This window comes from Apus apus, chromosome 5 (assembly GCF_020740795.1).
Source record: "Apus apus isolate bApuApu2 chromosome 5, bApuApu2.pri.cur, whole genome shotgun sequence".
Lineage (NCBI taxonomy): Eukaryota > Metazoa > Chordata > Aves > Apodiformes > Apodidae > Apus > Apus apus.
In genome coordinates, this window is record NC_067286.1 from 43,398,995 (window position 1) to 43,418,760 (window position 19,766).

The following is a 19,766-nucleotide window of genomic DNA, read 5'->3' on the forward strand; positions in this document are numbered from 1 at the left end:
ACAAGAGAAAATGGCCTCAAGTTGTATCAGGAGAGGTTTAGATTGGATATTAGGAAAGATTTCTTTCTGAAAGGGTTGTCAGGCACTGTAACAGGGAAGGGTAGGGTCACCATCCCTAAAGGTGTTTAAAAGATGTGTAGCTGTGATGCTTAGGGACATGGTTTAGTGGTGGACTTGGCAGTGTTAGGTTAATGGTTGAGCTTCATGATCTTAAAGGTCTTTTCCAACCAAAATGATTCTATGATTCTATCATTCTGTCATTCTGAGTTTTAATCAATTTGCACTTTGCTAGTGAAGCCCAAAGCTCCTTTGGGAAGATCCTGTGCCATAAATGTTGCCTGATTGTTACCAAGAGAGGTGTTTGGTTGGTGAGTGTTAATTCACTGTGGCGCATTTCTCTTGAATACTGATTTCAGGTTGGAACAAATTTGTATCTAACCTGCAGGCTAGGAAAAAAAAAGTCACTGTGGTAGATGATAAGAACATGGCTGAAATTATTATCTGTGATCTGGTTGGGAAGATGGAGAAATCAGTCACTATGTGACAAGTCCTGGGACATTGTTTGGTAGTCCCAGAAGGTATTTAATTGCTTTAAAATTATTGCAGAACAGCACGAAATAAAATCCTACTCTGACGCTTAAAATGTTTACTCTGTGAAAAATCTTCTGTTTAATCTTCTTTGTATATTTATGATCCATTGAGAATTAAACCTTTGCAGAAGGTTTGTGAAGCATGAACATATACATAAGCAAATGTACATACTTGGATATGTGCACCTGCATATTCTGCATTTAAGTCTTGATTTCCCACTTGAGGAAAAAAATAAATAATTGACTCAGAATTGCACAACTGAATCTAATTACTTGAAGTAATTAGGGTAGTGTATGTGGCTTGTGGAAGAGCCACGAGGGTGACTTTTTTGTATGAAATCATAACTTCTCTTAAACTTCTAACTCATGAAAAGATAAAGGGTATAAACTGGCTCCCTTGTTTTGGTGGTCTCCTGGGACTATGGACTGAAGCACTGTGTTGAGCTGGAGATGCAGCTGCTCCACAGTATCATAATGGTTCCAAAAGGACTTCCCAAATAGTGTTGTGAGTCTTACCAGCACACCAGCTGCTTTGGAGATTGTATCCAGCTGTGAACAAGGGGGCACGCTTTGCTCCACAGTTGCTCCCATAGAGTGGGATATGAGTGGGCAAATCAAATAACATACAGTTCTATGTAATATTTGTGTACTTCTTGCATTTGGAAATGCTTTAAGTCTAGCATTTTGCATACTTTACATCTATCTTCTCTCCTTTTCCACTTGTGGAGGTGTGTGTGGGGTTAATCAGTAATAACATCTGGGGAAAGAATCACAGTTTTAAAAGGTTTTCTTTTACTAGTTTTTATTAGCAGTTTTCAGCTTTTTTGGTGGCATACTGTGTAAAAGATGCTGTGTGTACAGCACATGGAATAGAAGCAGAAGATAAACTGGCCTGGGAAAAAAAAAATAGCAGATTTGGGAGACCTAGAAATACTAACATCATTTGGAACTAACTTACTAATACATACTTTGTAGCAGACAAAAATTGTACTGTAGCAATTTTCTGTCATTCAAACATGTATCTGAGAACACCTGCTATTCTAATTCCAGCTTTATATTCCAAGTGAATAGAATCAAATATATGTTACAATTTGTTCTCACTTTCCATATACAGACTTCAGTTTCAATTTACATAAACCATACACAGTGGAGTGTTTTTTTTTTCTGCTTCTTTCGTTTATTGTTAGATTTTCTTGTACATGGCAACACTTCAAGATTTGCTATCTTTCTGAGGCATGCTGAATGAGAAAATGTATTCCCCTGATTTATTCTCTCAGTGTTAATTGCCTTGCTCTGTAAATAAATCCAGCAAACCTAAGCCAGAACATTACATTTTATGTTAAAGACTATGATAGTTAAGTGAACTGGCAGACATACAGAGCCTGTTGTTCCATGCTTGGTGGTACTTGTACTGCCACGGTGTGGTAGGTTGTCTGTCTTTGGACAACAAATCAAATGATCATTACAGTTTGTTTAGCCCGTGTTGTACTTCTCCATGCTTTGATCTAGCAATGTATGCAGTGCTTGGCAGGCTGGCAGCCTGAAGTTAGAGAATGTCTTTATATAAAGGACAGATGGATAAAATTATTTGAAAGTTGGTACTGCTGCATTTTTCCATTTTCATTCTATTCCTGATTGTTTGTGAACTGTACTTTCCTACTGTTTCTACTAATCTTTGTTTATGCAAGTATTATTAACAGGATTAATAATAACCAAGTGAGATACAAGTTTTAATTTGAATTTTGGTTTCTGCATCATGATTTTGTAGTTGTCACATGGAGTAGTAAAATATTGCTTTGTTAGCTACAGCTTTGTTAGCTAAAAAAAACAATCAAACAACTTTTTATCATCTTGTGTTTTAAAAGTAGGCATAATTAAATAATTGCTAATCAAGAAAACAAATTAAAAGTTCTTTCACTAAAATACTTAATTTACAATGTTAATCTGCAAAAACCCAGGGGATGACAGGGACTGATCCTGTGATGGGTGCTTAATTTGATGCTTCTGGTACATGCAGCAGAAAGTTCACAAGTTACTTATTCTGATTATTTAAAGGTGCCTGTAATTCCTCCTTAGAGCCTGAGTATTCTTTTCAGTTCAAAATACTATTTTAAATTATTTTAATAATTTAATAATACTGTTGTTTCCCAGGTCTATGAAATACATTTCCTTTTGAGTTTACTAACCTGTAATAATTTAGTTTTATTCAGATATGATGGAGCTATCATGTATTTCACTTTAATTTTCATTCAGGAAAACATTCCTGGCTGTGGAGCTCTTCAAAACATATACAGCAGTAATCTCATATTAAAGTTCCACAGAACTAGTATAAAAATGCAAGGACTGTCCTGAGTACAGGGACTTAATATTTGTATATTTGAACTACTGAAGAACTACTCAGTGACACTGACATAAGGGAAAACTGTGGTCTTTCAATAATTACTTATAGTAAACCTTCAGATTTATAATCTTCAGATATTCTATGGTTGAACTAAAGATATTTACAGTAAGGCAATTCAGTAGCTACCTTATAATAAAGTTTTCATAGAATCATTTGGATTGCAAAAGACCTTTAAAATCAATGAGTCCAACTCTTAACCTAACACTGTGAAGTCCCCCACTAATCCATGTCCCTAAGTGCCACATCTCCATGTCTTTTAAATACTTCCTGGGATGGTGAACCAGCCACTTCCCTGGGCAGCCTGTTCCGGTACCGGACGAACCTTCCAGTGAAGAAATCTTTCCCAATACCAATCTAAACCTTCCCTGCTGCACTTGAGACCATTTCCTCTTGTCCTGTCACTTGTTACCTGGGAGAAGAGAATGACGTGCACCTCTCTATAACCTCCTTTCAGGTAGTAGTACAGAGCAATAAGGTCTCCCCTCAGCCTCTTTTTCTCCAGATTAAACAGCCCCTCTTCCTTCAGATGCTCCTCATAGGACTTATTCTCCAGACCCTTCACCAGCTTTGTTTTCCTTCTTTGGACATGCTCCAGCACCTCAATATTGTAGGGGGGTGCCCAAAACAGAACACAGTATTCAAAGTGCATCTTCACCAGTGCCGAATACAGGGGGATGATCGCTTCCCTGCTCCTGCTGGCCACACTATTTCTGATACAAGCCAGGATGTCATTGTCCTTCTTGGCCTCCTGAGCACACTGCTGGCTCATGCTCATCTGATTGTTGACCAACACTCCCAGGTTCTTTTCTTCCAAGCAGCTTTCCAGCCACTCTTCCTCCAGCCTGTAACATTGCCTGGAGTTGTAGTGACCCAAGTGCAGGACCCAACACTTGGCCTTGTTGAACCTTCTACAACTGGTCTTGGCCCATCAATCCAGCCTGTCCCGATCCTTCTGTAGGGTCTAGCTTATCTCTCTTTAGTGAGCCTGCTTTTATCCCCTTCCCCCTTCAAATCTAGCTTAAAGCTCTACCAAACAGCCCTGCTAACTCTTATGCTAAAATCCATTTCCCCCTTTGAGGCAGGTGTGCCCCATCTGTCACATGTAAGACAATTGTTTGGGGTGCATCCACCCCTTATAGGTATTAATCCTTCTAATACTACAAATTTTCATTCTAATATTTTTCCTTTCTCACTCCTGCCTCCTTATTCCTCTTGCTTTCTCTCCTATAGAGGCCTCAAATATGACATTGTAAACTCTAGTCTTCTTTGTTTTAGAAACAGTGCAGAGCTTTCTCAACAAATACTCATTGACCATTTTCCATATAGAACCAGCTAAAAGGCATTTTGGAACACATCAGTTGTGAATTTACCCATACAGAGTTCCATGCAAAGGGAGACCACATTTTATACTTCTATACACTAAAAGTTACTCTATTTTAGGCTGCTAGTGTGTTCAGGCTGCTAGTGTGCTAGAATTCATAACCAATGTCCCAGGTCCTTGCAATGGCAGATTATTTAGTAAGTACAGAAGATACGTGGACGCAGGTTGAACCCCAGCAGAAGGGATGACAGGTGTAATCGGAATGTGGGAGCTGGATACACCAAATATGTTCTTTGAAGATTTTAATGATGCTGGGAACATCAGTGCACCGTTTGGATTCTGTCTCTCACTGTGGCAAATCAATAAGGTAATTTTTAGCCTTGATTCCTTGAGCAAGAGTGTTTAAAGCCCTCTAGACATTTTGTTACATGTAACGTACTTGTGAGTCTGAAAATGGGGGATAGCAATCCTGAATTTTGTGAAGAGCTTTGTACAAGCACTTTTAGAGGTGAAAAGGTACATATAAAATCAGGTACGGTTGTTTAATCATAAATGTCTAATGCCTTTCTGAATTACATTAAGTCCTCTGACAGTGAATGCCATTGGTTAATGCTGTGCTGTGCAAAATGGGATGTAAAAAAACCTTTAAAAAAGGCTGTTGCTTTCTGGAATGCCCTGTTACTTGCTGTTTTGTGAGAGCTGGAAACAGGAATGAGAGATTTTCTTTTAATTGTTTTGTATAACTCTTCTCTGTTATGCATCAACTCTCTCTAATCTAAACTCTCCCCTAACACTTCAGGTCTCTTTTTTCTATTAGCTCTTTTTAAGTCCATGATATTTTTTTCCCTGTCCTTCTCTGTGCTCTTTTTTCTTCTGTGCCTCTTTTTCTGATGGGATGTCCAGAATCAAAGGTGACATTGTGCTTTTAATGTATACTATAGCATATTGATATTTTAACACAGTCAAACAGCTTGTTTGGGGTTTCCTGACCCCCACTGTGCAGTAAGCAGGTGTCTTCACTGAGCATCCACAGCAATGTGATGCAAGTGTTGGGTGGTTACAGTTAATGTAGGGCCTATCAGTGTGTGCAGGCAGGATAAAATTCACCTTCCAGTATATGTAACCTTGCAGCCATCTGTGGTATCTGCCAGTCTATTGGTTGTTCACCTGCCTTTAGTAGGGAGTTGTCAGGGCTTATTTTTCTGAGGTGGTGAATAATTTCTGTTGCATCTCATGGAATTTTTGTCACTGCACTGTTCTCTCCTTTGCCAGATCACTAGCAGGGAAATTAAACCTTGGTATAAGAATGGGTGTAATGGGACACTCTTGCTGCTAGTTTTTGACAGTGATGTGAGTCAACTCATTTATAGTAGAGGACCTCTTCTGCCTTGTGTGTGCTACCTGTACCTGTTTCCCTTTTCATCATATTTCTTGGTGTTTCCAGTGTGAGTTCAGCCTCACTGGAAGTAACAACATTGCAGGTGTTAATGTAGACAGGGCTACTGCAGTGTCACATCATCTAAAAGAGCTCAGAGCAGGTTGAAATGGAACTGTGTTAAAAACAGCCCTAAATGTTGCAGCCTTGTCCTAGGAAGAGAGCCCCCCACTGCTCCAGTCTATAGTGCTGAACTTGGTGTTGCCGAGAGGGAATTCTGAGTCAGGAATGGGATAAAATGAGCAATTGATGTTCTTACATCTTCTCCAATAATTACTGAGTTTTCTTTTCACTCTTTCTGAGGGAATTTATTGAAAGCCACTCGAATGTCCCAATACATATCTCTCTTTTCTCTTGTATTGATCATTGCATTAACATGCTCAGAGTATTTTAGTGGACTAGTGAAGAATGATTTTTTTTTCCTCTTAAAATCCCTGTTGGCTTTTTCCATTCATATCACATTTAGCTAGATGTTTTTTAGTACTCTCTATAAGTATTGCCTCACCTAATTCCGTTGATACAGAATAAAAGCTTGCAGGACTACAATTTCCCAGATTACTCTGGATTTTTCTTAAAAACAGAGCAACATTTGTCCCCCTCCAGTCCTCTGGAAGCTAGTGGTTTTAATGTGCAATCCCCTTTTTATTATTATTATTAGTATCTCAGCTCCTTTCTGAATTAATCTATAATTTGTATATGATTGAAGTTTTCAGGGTATTTTCTGGAGACATCTTTCTTGAAATACTACTTTGGAAAGTGTATTTCCATTGTAAGCAGTGATGGGCAGGCTTGTCCTCAGCATCCTGCCTGCAGCAGGAGAAGGTGCCTCCTTTCCCTTGCTCAGGTCGGGAGTAGGTGGGCGCTACATGGTGTGTAGCTGTTCCTGCTCACCTGTACAAGAGTGCTTTCCAGTATGGAGATGGGAAGAGCAGCAGCCCTTCTAGCCCTGTCCTCTGGGCAAAATCCAGCCTGACGTCATGTGTGAAATGCCTGTGTTCGCAGGGTTTCTGGAGGCGGTACTCATCATCAGGAATTTCTGGTGACTTGTTTGTTTTATCTTTGACTAATTGCGTTTCAAATTTTCTCTCTGCATTCCTAATCCTCATTTCACGTTTTACCAGCTATGAGTATGCCCTTGAGGGCTGGAATGGCTTTTCTGAAGGATTTTTCTTATGAGAAGTGGCTTCCACCACTTGCCTTGCTGTCTTTAGTGGCCTTTCTGAGTGCTTTTGTCACCAGGTCTGTCCGCAGGTATCAGATACTCAAATTTTCATGAGCATACTGTAAGATTGGTATTTATTTTCTGCTAAATTAATGCCTTTATTTTTAAAATCAGATTAGCATCTGCCAATTTTTGACACCTTGCATGTCTGATGCTCTGAAGAGCAGTTCTTTGTTAAGGTCACTGTGAGTAAAGGCTTCTTCAAAAGCATCAAAATTATTTGAGAAGCCAGGTCTGCTTGTACATCAAGGCTAAATTAAAAAATGTCCCTTTGCAGTTCTGCTTGCTGAGTACATGCTTCATCCCAGAGGTGCCTCCTGTCCACGCCTGACAATTATTACTTCCATTATGGCCCATATGGAACAATTTTTGTAATGAGCATTAATTCCAATCTACCCAGGGTTTAGGTAAACCACATGGGCCTGATAGCCATGCTATGGGCCTATGGAGAATTTGTCCTTCTGAAATTCAAGGAAGGAGGTTTAAGACAGAAAGAGATGCCCATATAGACTAAGAAAAGAAACCGTATTCACACATTTGTGACCTGAAGTGATTCCTGGAGGCTTATTCTTGGTAATATTTGGTACATGAAATCCTTCCTTTCTCTGCAGTGTGCTCCTAGGCGTGGTTTGTACAAGTGGCACTTTCTTCAAGGTGTGACAGAAACACGGGTCAACAGTATTGGACACAGTAGTAGCAATGTGGCATTCCTACTTTGCCTATGATTAGGAGGAGGTCATCTATCAGAGAAACAAGTCTGGACCAGGACCTAGCTTGGGAAAATCCAGGCAATCAACAGATAGCGTTATGAACATTTTTATGCAAAAAATACTGACCTGGTGGATAAGAAGAGAGGCCTTCGAAGCTGCATTCACAGTCCTGTTTCATTCTCATGGTACTTTTGCCTCCAGTGTGCTCTGGATTTTAGTGAAATGTAGGGCTACAGATAGATTTCCTCTTTTGAGATGAGTTGTCTGATCATCTCCCACCTCTCTATCAGGGGCAGGAGCTGGCATTCCCTGGTCTGGACAACCAGCCAGGGCAGCTGTCTCTTAGGAGTTCTAGCCAAGCCAGTTGTGAGAGCATGGTGGGGGATGCTCTGCATGGGAATTTTGTTCTGTTTTGTTCCTGGAGCCCTCTGTTCTTGTCTCTCTTGGCCAGAACTGCTGTGTCCATGAGGCCAACTGAGTTCTCTACAGGGTGGATAAGTTTGGGAGCGCCAAAACTTCCTCTCTCGGTGTGCTAAGGAGAGAGGGGCTGTTTTTGTCTCCTTCTCAGCAGTGACTGATACGAAGATACACCCTGCATGCAGTTGCATCTACAACCAGTTGCATTTTCAGCTACAACAATTTTCCCTCCTGTTTTTTCCATCTCCCTTCGTGATTTGTTTGAGGCCTTATGCCCAGCACCAGGCTACAGCCTCAGGGGTGCTGCCGCCCTGCCCTGAGCCGTGCTGCAGCCTGGAGGCACTTGATGGGCTCCTGCCGTGCCTGTGGGAGTTCACAGAGCCTGCGCTGGCCTGTGCTCCGTGCTGGGGATTTTGGAGCATGTCTTCAAGGAGCCTTGCCACTGTTTCCTACCGGCACCCTGGACTGTGATTGTCTGATGCCTCAGGGGGTGGCCGGCCACAGCTCCCCTCTCCCTTGGCTGCTGGCAGGGGGTTTCCTCCATGGCTGGAGGCAGAGGCCAATTATCAGAGCTGCATAAAAGCTGTTTTCCTGTAATGGGCTGCACTCCCGGGGCTGTGACAAACTACCCAGCTGCTCTGTCTCTCTCCCTCCCACTGCCTTTTTCTTTCATCCCATTACTCCCTCACTGCTTTTCTTGCGGTCTCGTCCTCATTCACAGCTTCCATTCTTTGTCCCCTTTTGGCCTGCTTTTGCCTCCATCGCACACTGGGAAGGAGAGCAGGGAAATAGCCAGGGCAGGGGCTTGCTTATTACAGCAGGAACTTTAAAGCTGGTGTGTAAAATGCAGCACAATAATGTGGGAGACTTCAGACATGTTCATGGATGGTATTTTCTGCCTATGTATTTGCAACTGCTTGGGAGCAGGCAGCATGCTGGGGGAAGCTCACTCTCCTATCACAAGTCATGCTTGCCCATGCGCACCCACCTTGGAAAATGTGTGTGTGTGCATCAAGCTGTCACGTCTGACATGCTGAGTGTGAGACTTGCACATTAGGCTTTCTCCTCACTCCCCTAGGCCTGTGTTTTGTGCACTTGCAGCTCAGCACCCACTCTGTCCCTTGATGCATTCCCAAATGCGAGACACTCACCCTGTCCCATGATGTGACATGACATTTCTTTCCACAGAGGGCAAAGATAGCCACTAAATGGGGTGAGGGGAGGGCAGGGGTTCATGCATGTTTGTGGTGTTGTTCCTTTCAGCCACATACTTCCAGGCTTTTGGTAGTCCCTCACCACAGGATCTCAGGCAGATGAGCTCTGTGGACACAGAATTTGACCTTCAATGACTTCTGACACAGAAGCCAGAGGAATTAGAAGTCTGCATGCAGATAGGTGTCAGGCATTAACGGGAGATGGGTGTGAACTTTTTTTTTTTTTTGTCATTGATTTGCTTAGATTTTATTAATGCATCAGGGTAAACTTATCTGCAGTTTACTAAAGAATATCAAGTATAGCTGTCTCCTTGGCAGGAGACTTTTCTACTGAGAGTAGTAAAGGCAGAATAAATAATTGTCACTGAAGAATGTGGTGGCTGTTTTTTTCCTGACAGGCAGAATGAACTCAGGAGCTGAAATCCAGACCAGGCAATTGGTTGGTGATGGGTTTTGTCATTTGGTGGCTGCATTTTGGCCAACGTGAGCAAAGCTGGAAAGAGTTCTAATTCTTAGTTTCTAAAACCGCTATCACTGTGGACTTTGTTGGCCATGTAAGCAGTAAGAACCAAGACCTGGCAGGACTGGAGGAATTTCCCCTTCTGGTCTGTCAGAGTAAGCTGAAGAAGATGATGGACTGCACATGTATTGTCCTTCTCACTGCCAAATAGACATCTGTAGTTTTGATATTTAACAGACTCTTCCAAGTTCCTGGGAGTTTCTGAGATGGTATCTGTAATTTTCTTTTCACTTTAATTCATCACAGTCATGCTAAGAGTATAACACATATGGTTGTGGTCCTGACTTTTGTCTTTTGACAAGGGCTTCCCAAACTGTGCATCGTAGCTGTGGATTGCAGTGACAAGACAATGCTGCTCTATGGTGAGACATCTTTACTCTGTGCAAGAATGTAGCCCTAGACAGCCAAAAACTAATGGACTGTCACTGATCATGGTGCCTGTGCAAACAAGTGTCAAAGCATCTTATAATCTTGAGCACCTTGTCCTAGTCTGCATGAGCCCCTCTAAATCAAGTCAGAGTCCTAATACTTAGCTGACACCTCAGAGAATGATGCCTCAACCAAGAAGGGAAATCCATCTGTTTAAATACTGGACAAATAAAAAGTACATACGTGTGCATGAGCATGTAACAGACAGCACAAGGGCTTGGCTGATGTTCTGGTCTCTCCGCAGGTGCACCTGCGCTCTGCTGAGCGCCTCCGGGAACTGTGCTGCGCCAACAGAGGCACCTTCATCAAGGTGGGACAGCACCTGGGAGCCCTTGACTATCTGCTGCCTGAGGAGTACACTCGCACCCTCAAAGTGCTGCATAGCCAGGCCCCACAGAGCACCAGGGAGGAGATTGAGCAAGTCATCCGTGAGGATCTGGGCAAAGAGGTAAGGGCAGCCATAGTCTGTGTTGGCTTCTCAGGCCACAGCAAGCCCTGGGGAGCTAGAGGAAGGAAAACAGGAGCAAGGAAGTCCCTGGTGGTTCTCAGTTGAAAGAGATACCAAAGGGTGATATCTCCTCCTTGCCCCTTGTAAATTTTCACTGTTCATTGATGGGCATTATTGGCAAGCTTAGGAAAGAAGATAACAAAGGACTAAGGGGACTAAGAGTGTGGGGGCTGCCAGGTGGAAATGGCAAGGCTCAGCAGAGCAGAGTACCCCAGAGTTTATGCCAAGACTAACAAGGTTGCTGGAGGTCAGGATGGAGGGCTGTCTGCCACACTGAGGGGTAGGAGCTGGGGATACTAATGTTCAGGACAAAGATGTATTAACAGGGCTCTGTGAGGGACAGCTGCTCTCCCCTGGCTGTACTAGACCAATTCCAGGTAGCACTGACAGCCTTTTACTTTCTCAAGCCCCTAATTAACCCCCAAAGAAAATAACAGCATAAATCACTTCCAGTGTTTGCACTCAGATAATACAATAGCCCAGGAGTCTGTGTCACGATTAACCCTCTGCTGCCCACAGCACTGAGATCAGAGGTGGGTGCCTGTGGTCATTAGATATAAGGGAAGTAACAGCAGTATTTAGTGAGAGTGTTCTGCTACTTTGCATCTTGCCCCTTACAAGAAGAGATCCCCTCATGCTCCAGCCCAGGTTGAGTAGAGGTATTTCAAGGATCACAGCTGATGTGAGAGAGAGGCAGGAGGCAACAGTGTGAAAAGGCAATGGAAGAGAAGAAGGTGGGCATGAGGGGGAGGAAGACAGGAGGCTGAAGAACGGAAGCAATGTAGACATGTATTTTGAGGTGTTCTGGAGTGTGTGACTATGTGGTGAGGAAGTATGGGGGTAACTTGAGAGGGTAAGTGAAATATTTGCACCTAGTGAATATGTTATAGACAGATTTGGATGGGGTAGGTCTGCTTGTGTGTAGGTTTAGCTCCCTGGTATTGTCTAGTCAGGAATGACATCTAATATTTCCCTGCAGTTCAATGGCAGTGTTAATGTCAGCCCCTGACCTGCAAGATGCTCCCTCTCTCAGTGCTACATCCCTGTAGCATGGCTGGTACCAGCTGTGTTTCATAGCTCAGTGGATAGATGGAGTAGGGCAGGCTGACTGCTCCCTGCAAACCCCTGCTGCTCCATGGGCCTCTATCTAGCAATCTGCCCTCTGCAGAAGCCATGGAAAGCCACTCTGATGTTAGCTCTCATTAAATGACCATTACCCTGGCTCAGCATGTGTAACATCTCTCAGACTGAGCCAGGTGCTTGGAGATGGGCCCTCTTCTTTTCTCACAAGTGCATGTTCAGCTGCCACTGAGATGCCCTGGATTCTTCCAGCTTTTTGGGAGCCGGATGAGCCCTCTGTGCTTCATTGATTTCCAGCAAGGCAGCTCGAATCCAGTCTCCACAGCAGCCTTCCCTCTTAGCACCCACATGGACGGTGCTGGGCAATATATAATTTTAAAGAGACAGACGGAGAACAAAACAGGTAGAAATGGGAAGAAAGAGATAGAGATGAAATGCTAATGAGAGAAGGAGAGTGATAATAAGACAAATGAAGAGAATGATGTGTATGAAAACTGAAGGAGCTGGTCAAACAGGGCAGTATTAAAAGCAGAGGTAAATACCCATTTCCATTCATTACAAGATACCAAATCAAGGTATTTGAAAGCAAAAAGGATTTGGGGAACCTAATGCACCAAAGTTGTCTTTGCTGGATCCCAGAGGATTTAATAGAGTTACTTCAGGAACAGATTTAATTCAACTGTAGCTACATCCTCAGTACCTTTTAAATACAATATACTTGGCTGAAATATAGATGGCAGAAGGGCAAGGCGAAGTGTCAGAGCAGAGGGCAGTGCAAAGGGAGACCCCGAAACTTTTCCTCTTGGGGCCAGCATCACATCTGGGAACTTACAAATGAATTCAGATAAAAGAGAAAATTATAGTGAGGGAACCTTCCCAGGAGGCTTAGGCCCAATCCTGCTGCTCTCAAATTCAGTGGTGAGACTTCCAGTTCCCCCATCGGGTGCAGGAGCAGGCTTCTTGGATAAATCTTGAGTGTAGGCAAGAAGTAATTACATACAGTTTGGATCTGTGCAGAACAAATAGGGGAAATAGCAACTGGAAATACAGAGATACCTAGGGAGGAATGTGACAAGCTGACAAATTAGGGAAGAGCTTGCAAAAGGGCATGAAGATCAAAAAAAGCCAGTTTCGAGTATAGAAGCATTATATCTTCAGTCAATTAGAAATAGTCTGTCTTCTGATGTGACCTAGTCCTGAGAATCTTATCAGAGGCTTGAATTTTTGACAAATGGAGGTGTTTTGTGTGAAAACTGGCTGAAGAACTGGAGAGCGTGCAAATGGGACTGATCTTTATGCAAAGGCATAGGGCTTGTGAGGTGGGTTTACAGCAGTTTGACACAGCTCTGTTGTCACCACACAGACTTGCATGACACCCTGCTAATGGGCAAACTCCCATTCTACGCCAGCATCATGGCTGGAGACTGGGAGCTGCAGCGTGTAACTCTGCTGCATGAGCTAATGGACTGATTTAAAGGCAAATGGCATGTGTGCTGATCTGACACAGAAGCAGCAGCATCATACGTGCTGACTGAGTGGATTGCCCTGTCAAACCCTCTTTTAAGTCTAGGGAGAATCTGTGTACCTAACAGGAATCATTGAGATAAAAAGAATCAGTAGTGAGCAGATGCTGGCTTTCTAATCTCAGCCATAGTAGTTCCACGAAGTGACAATGGGAGGTGATAATTTTCATGAGTGTTGGATGCAGGAGGCTGGGGTCGGGGTGGGATTCTCAGGACAACACAAGTAGTAGTAGTGGGCGAGGCTGCACAAAGAAATCTTTACAGTGACTCTTGGAAACACTCACCAGCAACATCATAGAGTAAGTGTCTTTTGGAGAGACAGTGGAGATACCACAGGTAGGGCTTGTTCTAGATGGATTCCTTGGGTCAGCTGGGAAAAGCTGTGTGCATAAGAATGGGCAATGAGGTATGAATGAAAGAGTCTGTCCTACCTCTGTTTTCATCTTCCCTTCTTGAACGAGGTTCTGAATGTGAAAAGGTGTCAGGTGTGGAAAATTAATCTGAAATGAGTATGTTCTGTACCCCACAATTGTAATTTTTTCTGAAGGGCTATTAATGACACATTAAAGTTCAGCAAAGCTCTCTGACTCAACAAGGTGCATGCAGAGCAGGGCCAGGCAACTTCTGGTGAAATTTGGACACCAGCCAATTAGGGAGAAAGACTGGTGAGAAGCTCTGGAAGATGGATCTTTTTGAGTGGCTTCACCTTAAAAGCACAAAAGTGTTGTGCTTAGAAACTAGAAATGGTGGAAAAGATGTTTTGGTAGCACTGAGATTAGGGACATTTCCTCCCTCTGGCTTATCTGAAGAGATTGGCTTGTGGTCATGGGATATAGGAATACTGGGGAGGTGATGCCAGTTTGGTCCCAGAGCACCAGGGCATCTCTGAGTTTGTCCAAGCTAGTTTCACCTGACAGCCCTTTGCTGTCTGTCAGAAAGGCTTCCTGTAGGTCTTTCTCTGGGTGATTTCCATGGGCAAGGTGTTCAAGGGAGCTTATCACTCGTTGCTAGACTGATTGGACTGTTGTGAAACTCCCCTTTCAAAAGTACATCTGCTTCACTCTGCTCTAATCAAGGATGTTCCAGAGCACCCCTCCTCATAATGCTGAGTGGCTGCAGAATGACTTGGTAGCTTTTACAGCCCTGCTTTTCCAAATATCGTTGGTGTCTTCCTGTTGTCTGACTCCAGTGCTGTCCAGTGCAGTCCCTAACATGGCTCCGTGGGTCTTGCTTCTCTGCCACTGTGCAATGACAATCAGTTTAGATACTGGTAACATCTCCTGTCTTAACTGTGTTCTCCTGTCTATGCCAACACACTCTTTTACCTGTTTCTAGTACTAAAATTCCTCCTGGTTTGTGGTCACCCATCTGGTCTGCACATCCCTGTAGGCCATGGCATAGCTCCATCAACTTAGCACCATTCTAGTCTCTCCTGTGAACAGCAAGATGTCACTTTCCAGAACCTATTGCTCATCAGCTTCCAGCCCATCCTCACTCATCGGCGTTTTGTAATCCACTTTATGACCTTCTTCCCAAGACTCCTTGTTCTCTTCCTCAGTGTGTTTGTGTACTCAATACTCTGCCCAGGCTTTTACTCATGTTGGAGGTAATTTTTCTTGGTGGGAAATATTCCTTCTCCACCCATCTCTCACCAGTGTTCCTTCAGATATATGCTACTTCCTCCACCTGTGCTTCTTTCTGGCTGGTTCCCATCAGGCAGGTCCTCTAGTCCCTGCTTCTGTGTCTGGTCTGAGGTTTGCACACTTGGGAGTTAGGGCAAGGATAAAGTTAGCATCCCCATGAGGCCAGCATGGGCTCAGGTAGGGTCTTTCCCATGCTGGCATGGCACCTGTGCTGTGCAGCTGCCCTGGTGCTCTGTGTCGAGCTGCATCTTTGCTGGGGGACTGTGAGGGGTGGGTGTAGAGCATAGGGCCAGCCTTGCCTGCCATGGGAGTGGGAGGTCTGTCCTTCCTCCTTGCCTCTTGACTTATCTTCAGATGTCTGGCCTCTTGCTAACAGCTGTTGAAGCTGCTGCAGAGATGAGTGGAAATTGCTGAAGCCGAGCAGTCTCAAATGCTATTGAGCAAGGGATCTTAAGAAATCCTGACCAGCTCTCTTCTTGTACCCCAGGTATCCACATCTGCACACACACTTATACTATTGCTGGTGAGTTTGCTGCACTCCAGGAAGGCTGAGAGGCAAAACAGGCTCCTTAGGGAGAACACACCAGTGACTGAGTGTGTTGCTTCCAGTGCTTGCTTTGTTCAAAGCTGGGAGAAAGGTCTGGGGAGAGCCCAGAGGTTGAGGCTTGTCTCTGCCGAAGCTGAATTGTATGAAGGGCTGAAATAGATGGAAAAACAGTCATTTGGAAGCATGTCAGTCCAGCTCAGCTTTGTGGGAGTTCAGGTAATGGGAAGTAGTTTCTAATTGCTTTATTATCCAGCACCTCCAAGGAAACCATCCTTTTCATCCAGTTAGTTGCGGCTTTTACCTGTTGTTCAAGGACTATTTTGCCATTTGCAAGAAGCCTCCTGCAGCCATGCAATAATGGAGCTCGGTGATTTAGCAGGGCAGGATATGTCAGCAGGTTGACTGCGATTTGTAAGCAAAGCACGTGGTAGAGGAACCTCCTGTACTCTAGTTTGGGAAGCAGGATGCATTTTTACAGATAGTGGTTCTTGGGGGTTGCAGCCTTCTTTAAAGGGCTTTTCTCCCCTTGGATTCACATCCTTTTACCTAGGATGGCATCAATGCTGTGTGTTAAGAAACAGATACTCCTCAGCAGAGAAGTTAGTGTTGCTGCAACAAAACTGTGGCTAGGAAGAACGCTGCCCTTTGTCCCTCTACCTTAACTTGCTCCCAAGGCTCCCAGAGTTTTTTCTAGGTTGGTTACACAGGGTTTATTCATCCACTATTGAAATGTACCCACATACACCTGGGAGCATGGTTGCTGCAATGATGCGCAGCAATGCCACATGCAATTTGACAGGGAGAGACAAAAAACGCACGCCCATGTGAACCTGCCATGGGAAAGATTTAGAATGAGACCTCAGCAAGGTGCTAATACCCATAGCAAGATACTTCTCTGCCTTTGAACTGAGAAAAGACAGAGAGAATGGAAGAGACTTCTCTTTTTACTCCTAGTTCTGTCTGCAGTCTTGGAGCAGCATGGCAGTCTTTGCTGCGCCAGTGAAAGGGAGAAGGACAGAGCGATTCCCTTCCTTCTGGAACTGTTGATTAGCATTTTAAGCTCTGGCGAGACATATGCTCACTTCAGGTTTGCAGAACTGTTGAAGCAGTGCTCAGCCCCTGTGGGAGAGCAGCTAGGCCTTCAATAGGCTGTTGGGTATTATACTGCCTGTCCTACAGCATCTAAGTTGTTCCCAAGGGAATACAAGCCACTTTCAGTAGCTGGCTTCATATTTTGCCCTAGAGAAGATTCATTTACTCTGCTAGATCAGAAGGTCTTCAGGTTACAATGCTGCAGATCCTGTTACGGCCCCAGGAAGCCTCTTCCCAGGCTGGCAGTGTTGTCTAATCTGTCCAGGATGCCAGGACACGTGCCTGCTTCCTCCAGTGTTGCACAGCTTTGTGGTCAAGTGTTCTGCCTGAAGGCACTGATGTGTGGCACAGTCAGTGTGCATGGTTGTTCTCATGGTTGCTTGGGGCTGCGGGACTGATGCTGAATGGCTCTGTTGAACACCCAGATCTCCTGTAGTTTGTGATCCTGCTTGTGTCCTTAAGTACCTCACTCCAGCAACACTGTGCTGGGGTGCTCTGTGGAGTTGGCCCTCACATACATCACTATCAGACACAGTAAAACTAGATTTAGGTCAGCAAGAGCCTCTTATACCTGGTATGGGTTTTGTGCGCATCATAGGAAGTCTTGAAGTTACCCACATTCCATTACTCACCAGAGTGGAGGCTGGGCTATGGTTGCCATAACTCTGACAGTGAAGTGGGATAGGAGAATTTGGGCTTTCTCCCAGCTCTCTGAGCCTCTCTCAGTAGGCCTTTCATCAGGGCTTCCAAGTAGCCATCAATAAAAACCACATTTGTATTAAAACTATAATGAGGAATAAAAAAGCTTCACATTTTTTTCAATAACTTGGGATATAAAAAAGAGATTTTTATCAATTATGAAAAGGATTTTGGTCATAAAAAGGTAATTTAAAGAGTCTGAGATGGATGGTGAATAGCATTAATGTCACCCAGAACAAATGGTCCTACATTAGTCAACTGAAAGGCAGGAATGGGCTTCTTGCACCAGTCTTGCTGCTGCTGCAGCCTCTGCTCTGCTGTCCCTGCCCTGTCTCTGGTAAGAGGCCTCAGTTACTGGCAGATCTCACTCTGGCTTCCTCCACACTGAACCTTCATGCAGGCATTAGCTGCCCAGAACCACTGTTCCACTGCCAAGGATAGACAGGGAAAGCAAACTGGGAGCTTCATGTGGCTCTGATGGTACACCTTGCATTGTTCCTCATGTTCCTGCTTGCTCCACATGCAAGTTTCAGTGTTACTGACTCATAGTGTCATACCAAGGACGACCTGGTGTCCTTACTGCCCAGAGAGATTTGGAACAGGGTGTTCCCTCCTTCAGTGGGTTTACTCTCTGCTCACAGCTCCTGGGAGAGAGTCTGGCTGAGTCCTGCTCATGGCAGCCCTTTCCTGGGTGCTCTGAGCCCCATTGTCTGAGAGAGGGAAGATTTTTTTGATAGATTAGAGGATAATCTCCTTTGGCTTCCTTTAAGTTACTAAGATTTATGATACAGGAGGTTGGACAGTGAATTTTCTGAAGCATTTTTTGAGGGCCTTCTGCAAGGAAGTGAAAGATTTGAGATTAGAAAAGGCAATGGGGAATGGCCTGGGAAGAAGTAGTTCTGAGTTATGTGCTTGGTGACATTTTTTTTCTTTAATTTACAAATTCTTTAGGTGCCTGGGTGTTAGTGTATGACATATCTGCATGGAATTTGTTGGCTCACAGTGTCTTGTGTGCAGATGGTAAGCTCTATTCAGAACGTTTTTTTTCAGAGATTTGATGATACCTGAAGTGTTGCTCCGATGTAAATAAATCTTGGCTGGCAATGCACACCACAGCTGTTTTGGGCTGTGTTCACTGTCCATGTCCTGCGGAGGTGGTGGATGTGCTGCACAGCAGTGCTCCAGCCATCAGCAGAAACCACCTCTCAGCACATGCATAACCCTTCCAGCTCCAAAAAATCACTGGAAATCACTATCTGTAGCTGGGATTAATAGTCCTTTTGTGGCCTTCTCACATATGGAGACTTTCTTTTTTCAAATATGGTGTATGTCTCATTTGGCCAGCAATCTGTATGCATTTATGACACAGCAGGATCTGGGCAGGGACAGAAATACTCAGCTGCCATGTGGAGGGACTGGCTTCTGTTTCAAAGCCTGCTGCTGATACACTCAGAAATATTCTTACTTAATGCTCTGCTCTAGACACCGACTGTGCTTGGTACACCTGATTTTTCTCTGAGGGAGCAGGGAATCCTGTCATCTGCCTGCTCACTGATCTTTTAATGTACCTCTTGATTCTGTCGGGTTAGCATCTTCTGTTTTCTTTCAGAATTTTTTGTCTGCCCAGTTACTTGGCTCTTGACCCACTGGAAACATGAAGAGATGATGCAGTAAGTCTGATGACTTTTGGCAATAGGTTATTTATAGATGGAACAAATGACATAAGATGAAATAAGGAGTTATAGGGCCTGACCTTGACATCTCCACATTTTCCTAACACGCGGAGTAGACACATAGCATTTTTATGAATTTTTAAGCTGTACAGTGATCTAATAAGCTCAGTTTTATGGCTCTTCTGGGATCTATCTGACAGACAGCCTGATTCCATGAAAGGGTGCTGAGCTGTAGAAAGCACTTCAACCCCACCTGCAGGTTTTTCTCCCTGTAAAAAAGCTGCTATGGGTGAGAACATTGAAAATCCTCCTCATGGGAAGCCTCACACTCAATATGCTTTTGTGCTTTGAGAAATGAAGCAAAAATGGAATCTAAGGGGTCTCAAAGGCCTTTCCACCATTAGTAAGCAAAGTCCCTAGTAGGTAGGCCAGTCTGAGAGAGAAGTTTTCTCATGCTTCCTTTGGAAATCAAGTTCTGTTTGTGAACATTAAGCACATTTTGTACTTATTTTCTGTTAGCTTTGCAGTGCTTTGGTTTTACAGGATGCATCATTCAGAGCCAAACCTGTGACAACTGAAGCAATAAACTCACATGACCTATTGCTTGTGCCAGGAGAGCTCAGCTGAAGCAAACCCCCAAGTTTCTCCTTTACAAAGCTCACATAACCACTCCATCACGAATTGGCAATTTCTTGGAAGAGGCTGTTCAGCACCCACCCTTCCAAATTTCAAATGATTGGTA

General features: G+C 43.9%; 1 protein-coding gene across 3 annotated transcripts in view; it reads left to right on the forward strand.

The window, feature by feature from the left end:
• Positions 1–19,766, forward strand: part of ADCK1 (aarF domain containing kinase 1) — an 87,266-nt gene that overhangs the window by 27,393 nt on the left and 40,107 nt on the right. For all 3 annotated transcript variants that reach the window (XM_051620891.1, XM_051620893.1, XM_051620892.1), the window contains exon 4: positions 10,504–10,707. In XM_051620891.1, coding sequence (XP_051476851.1) covers positions 10,504–10,707 — 204 coding nt within the window. The remainder of the gene's footprint in view (positions 1–10,503; positions 10,708–19,766) is intronic.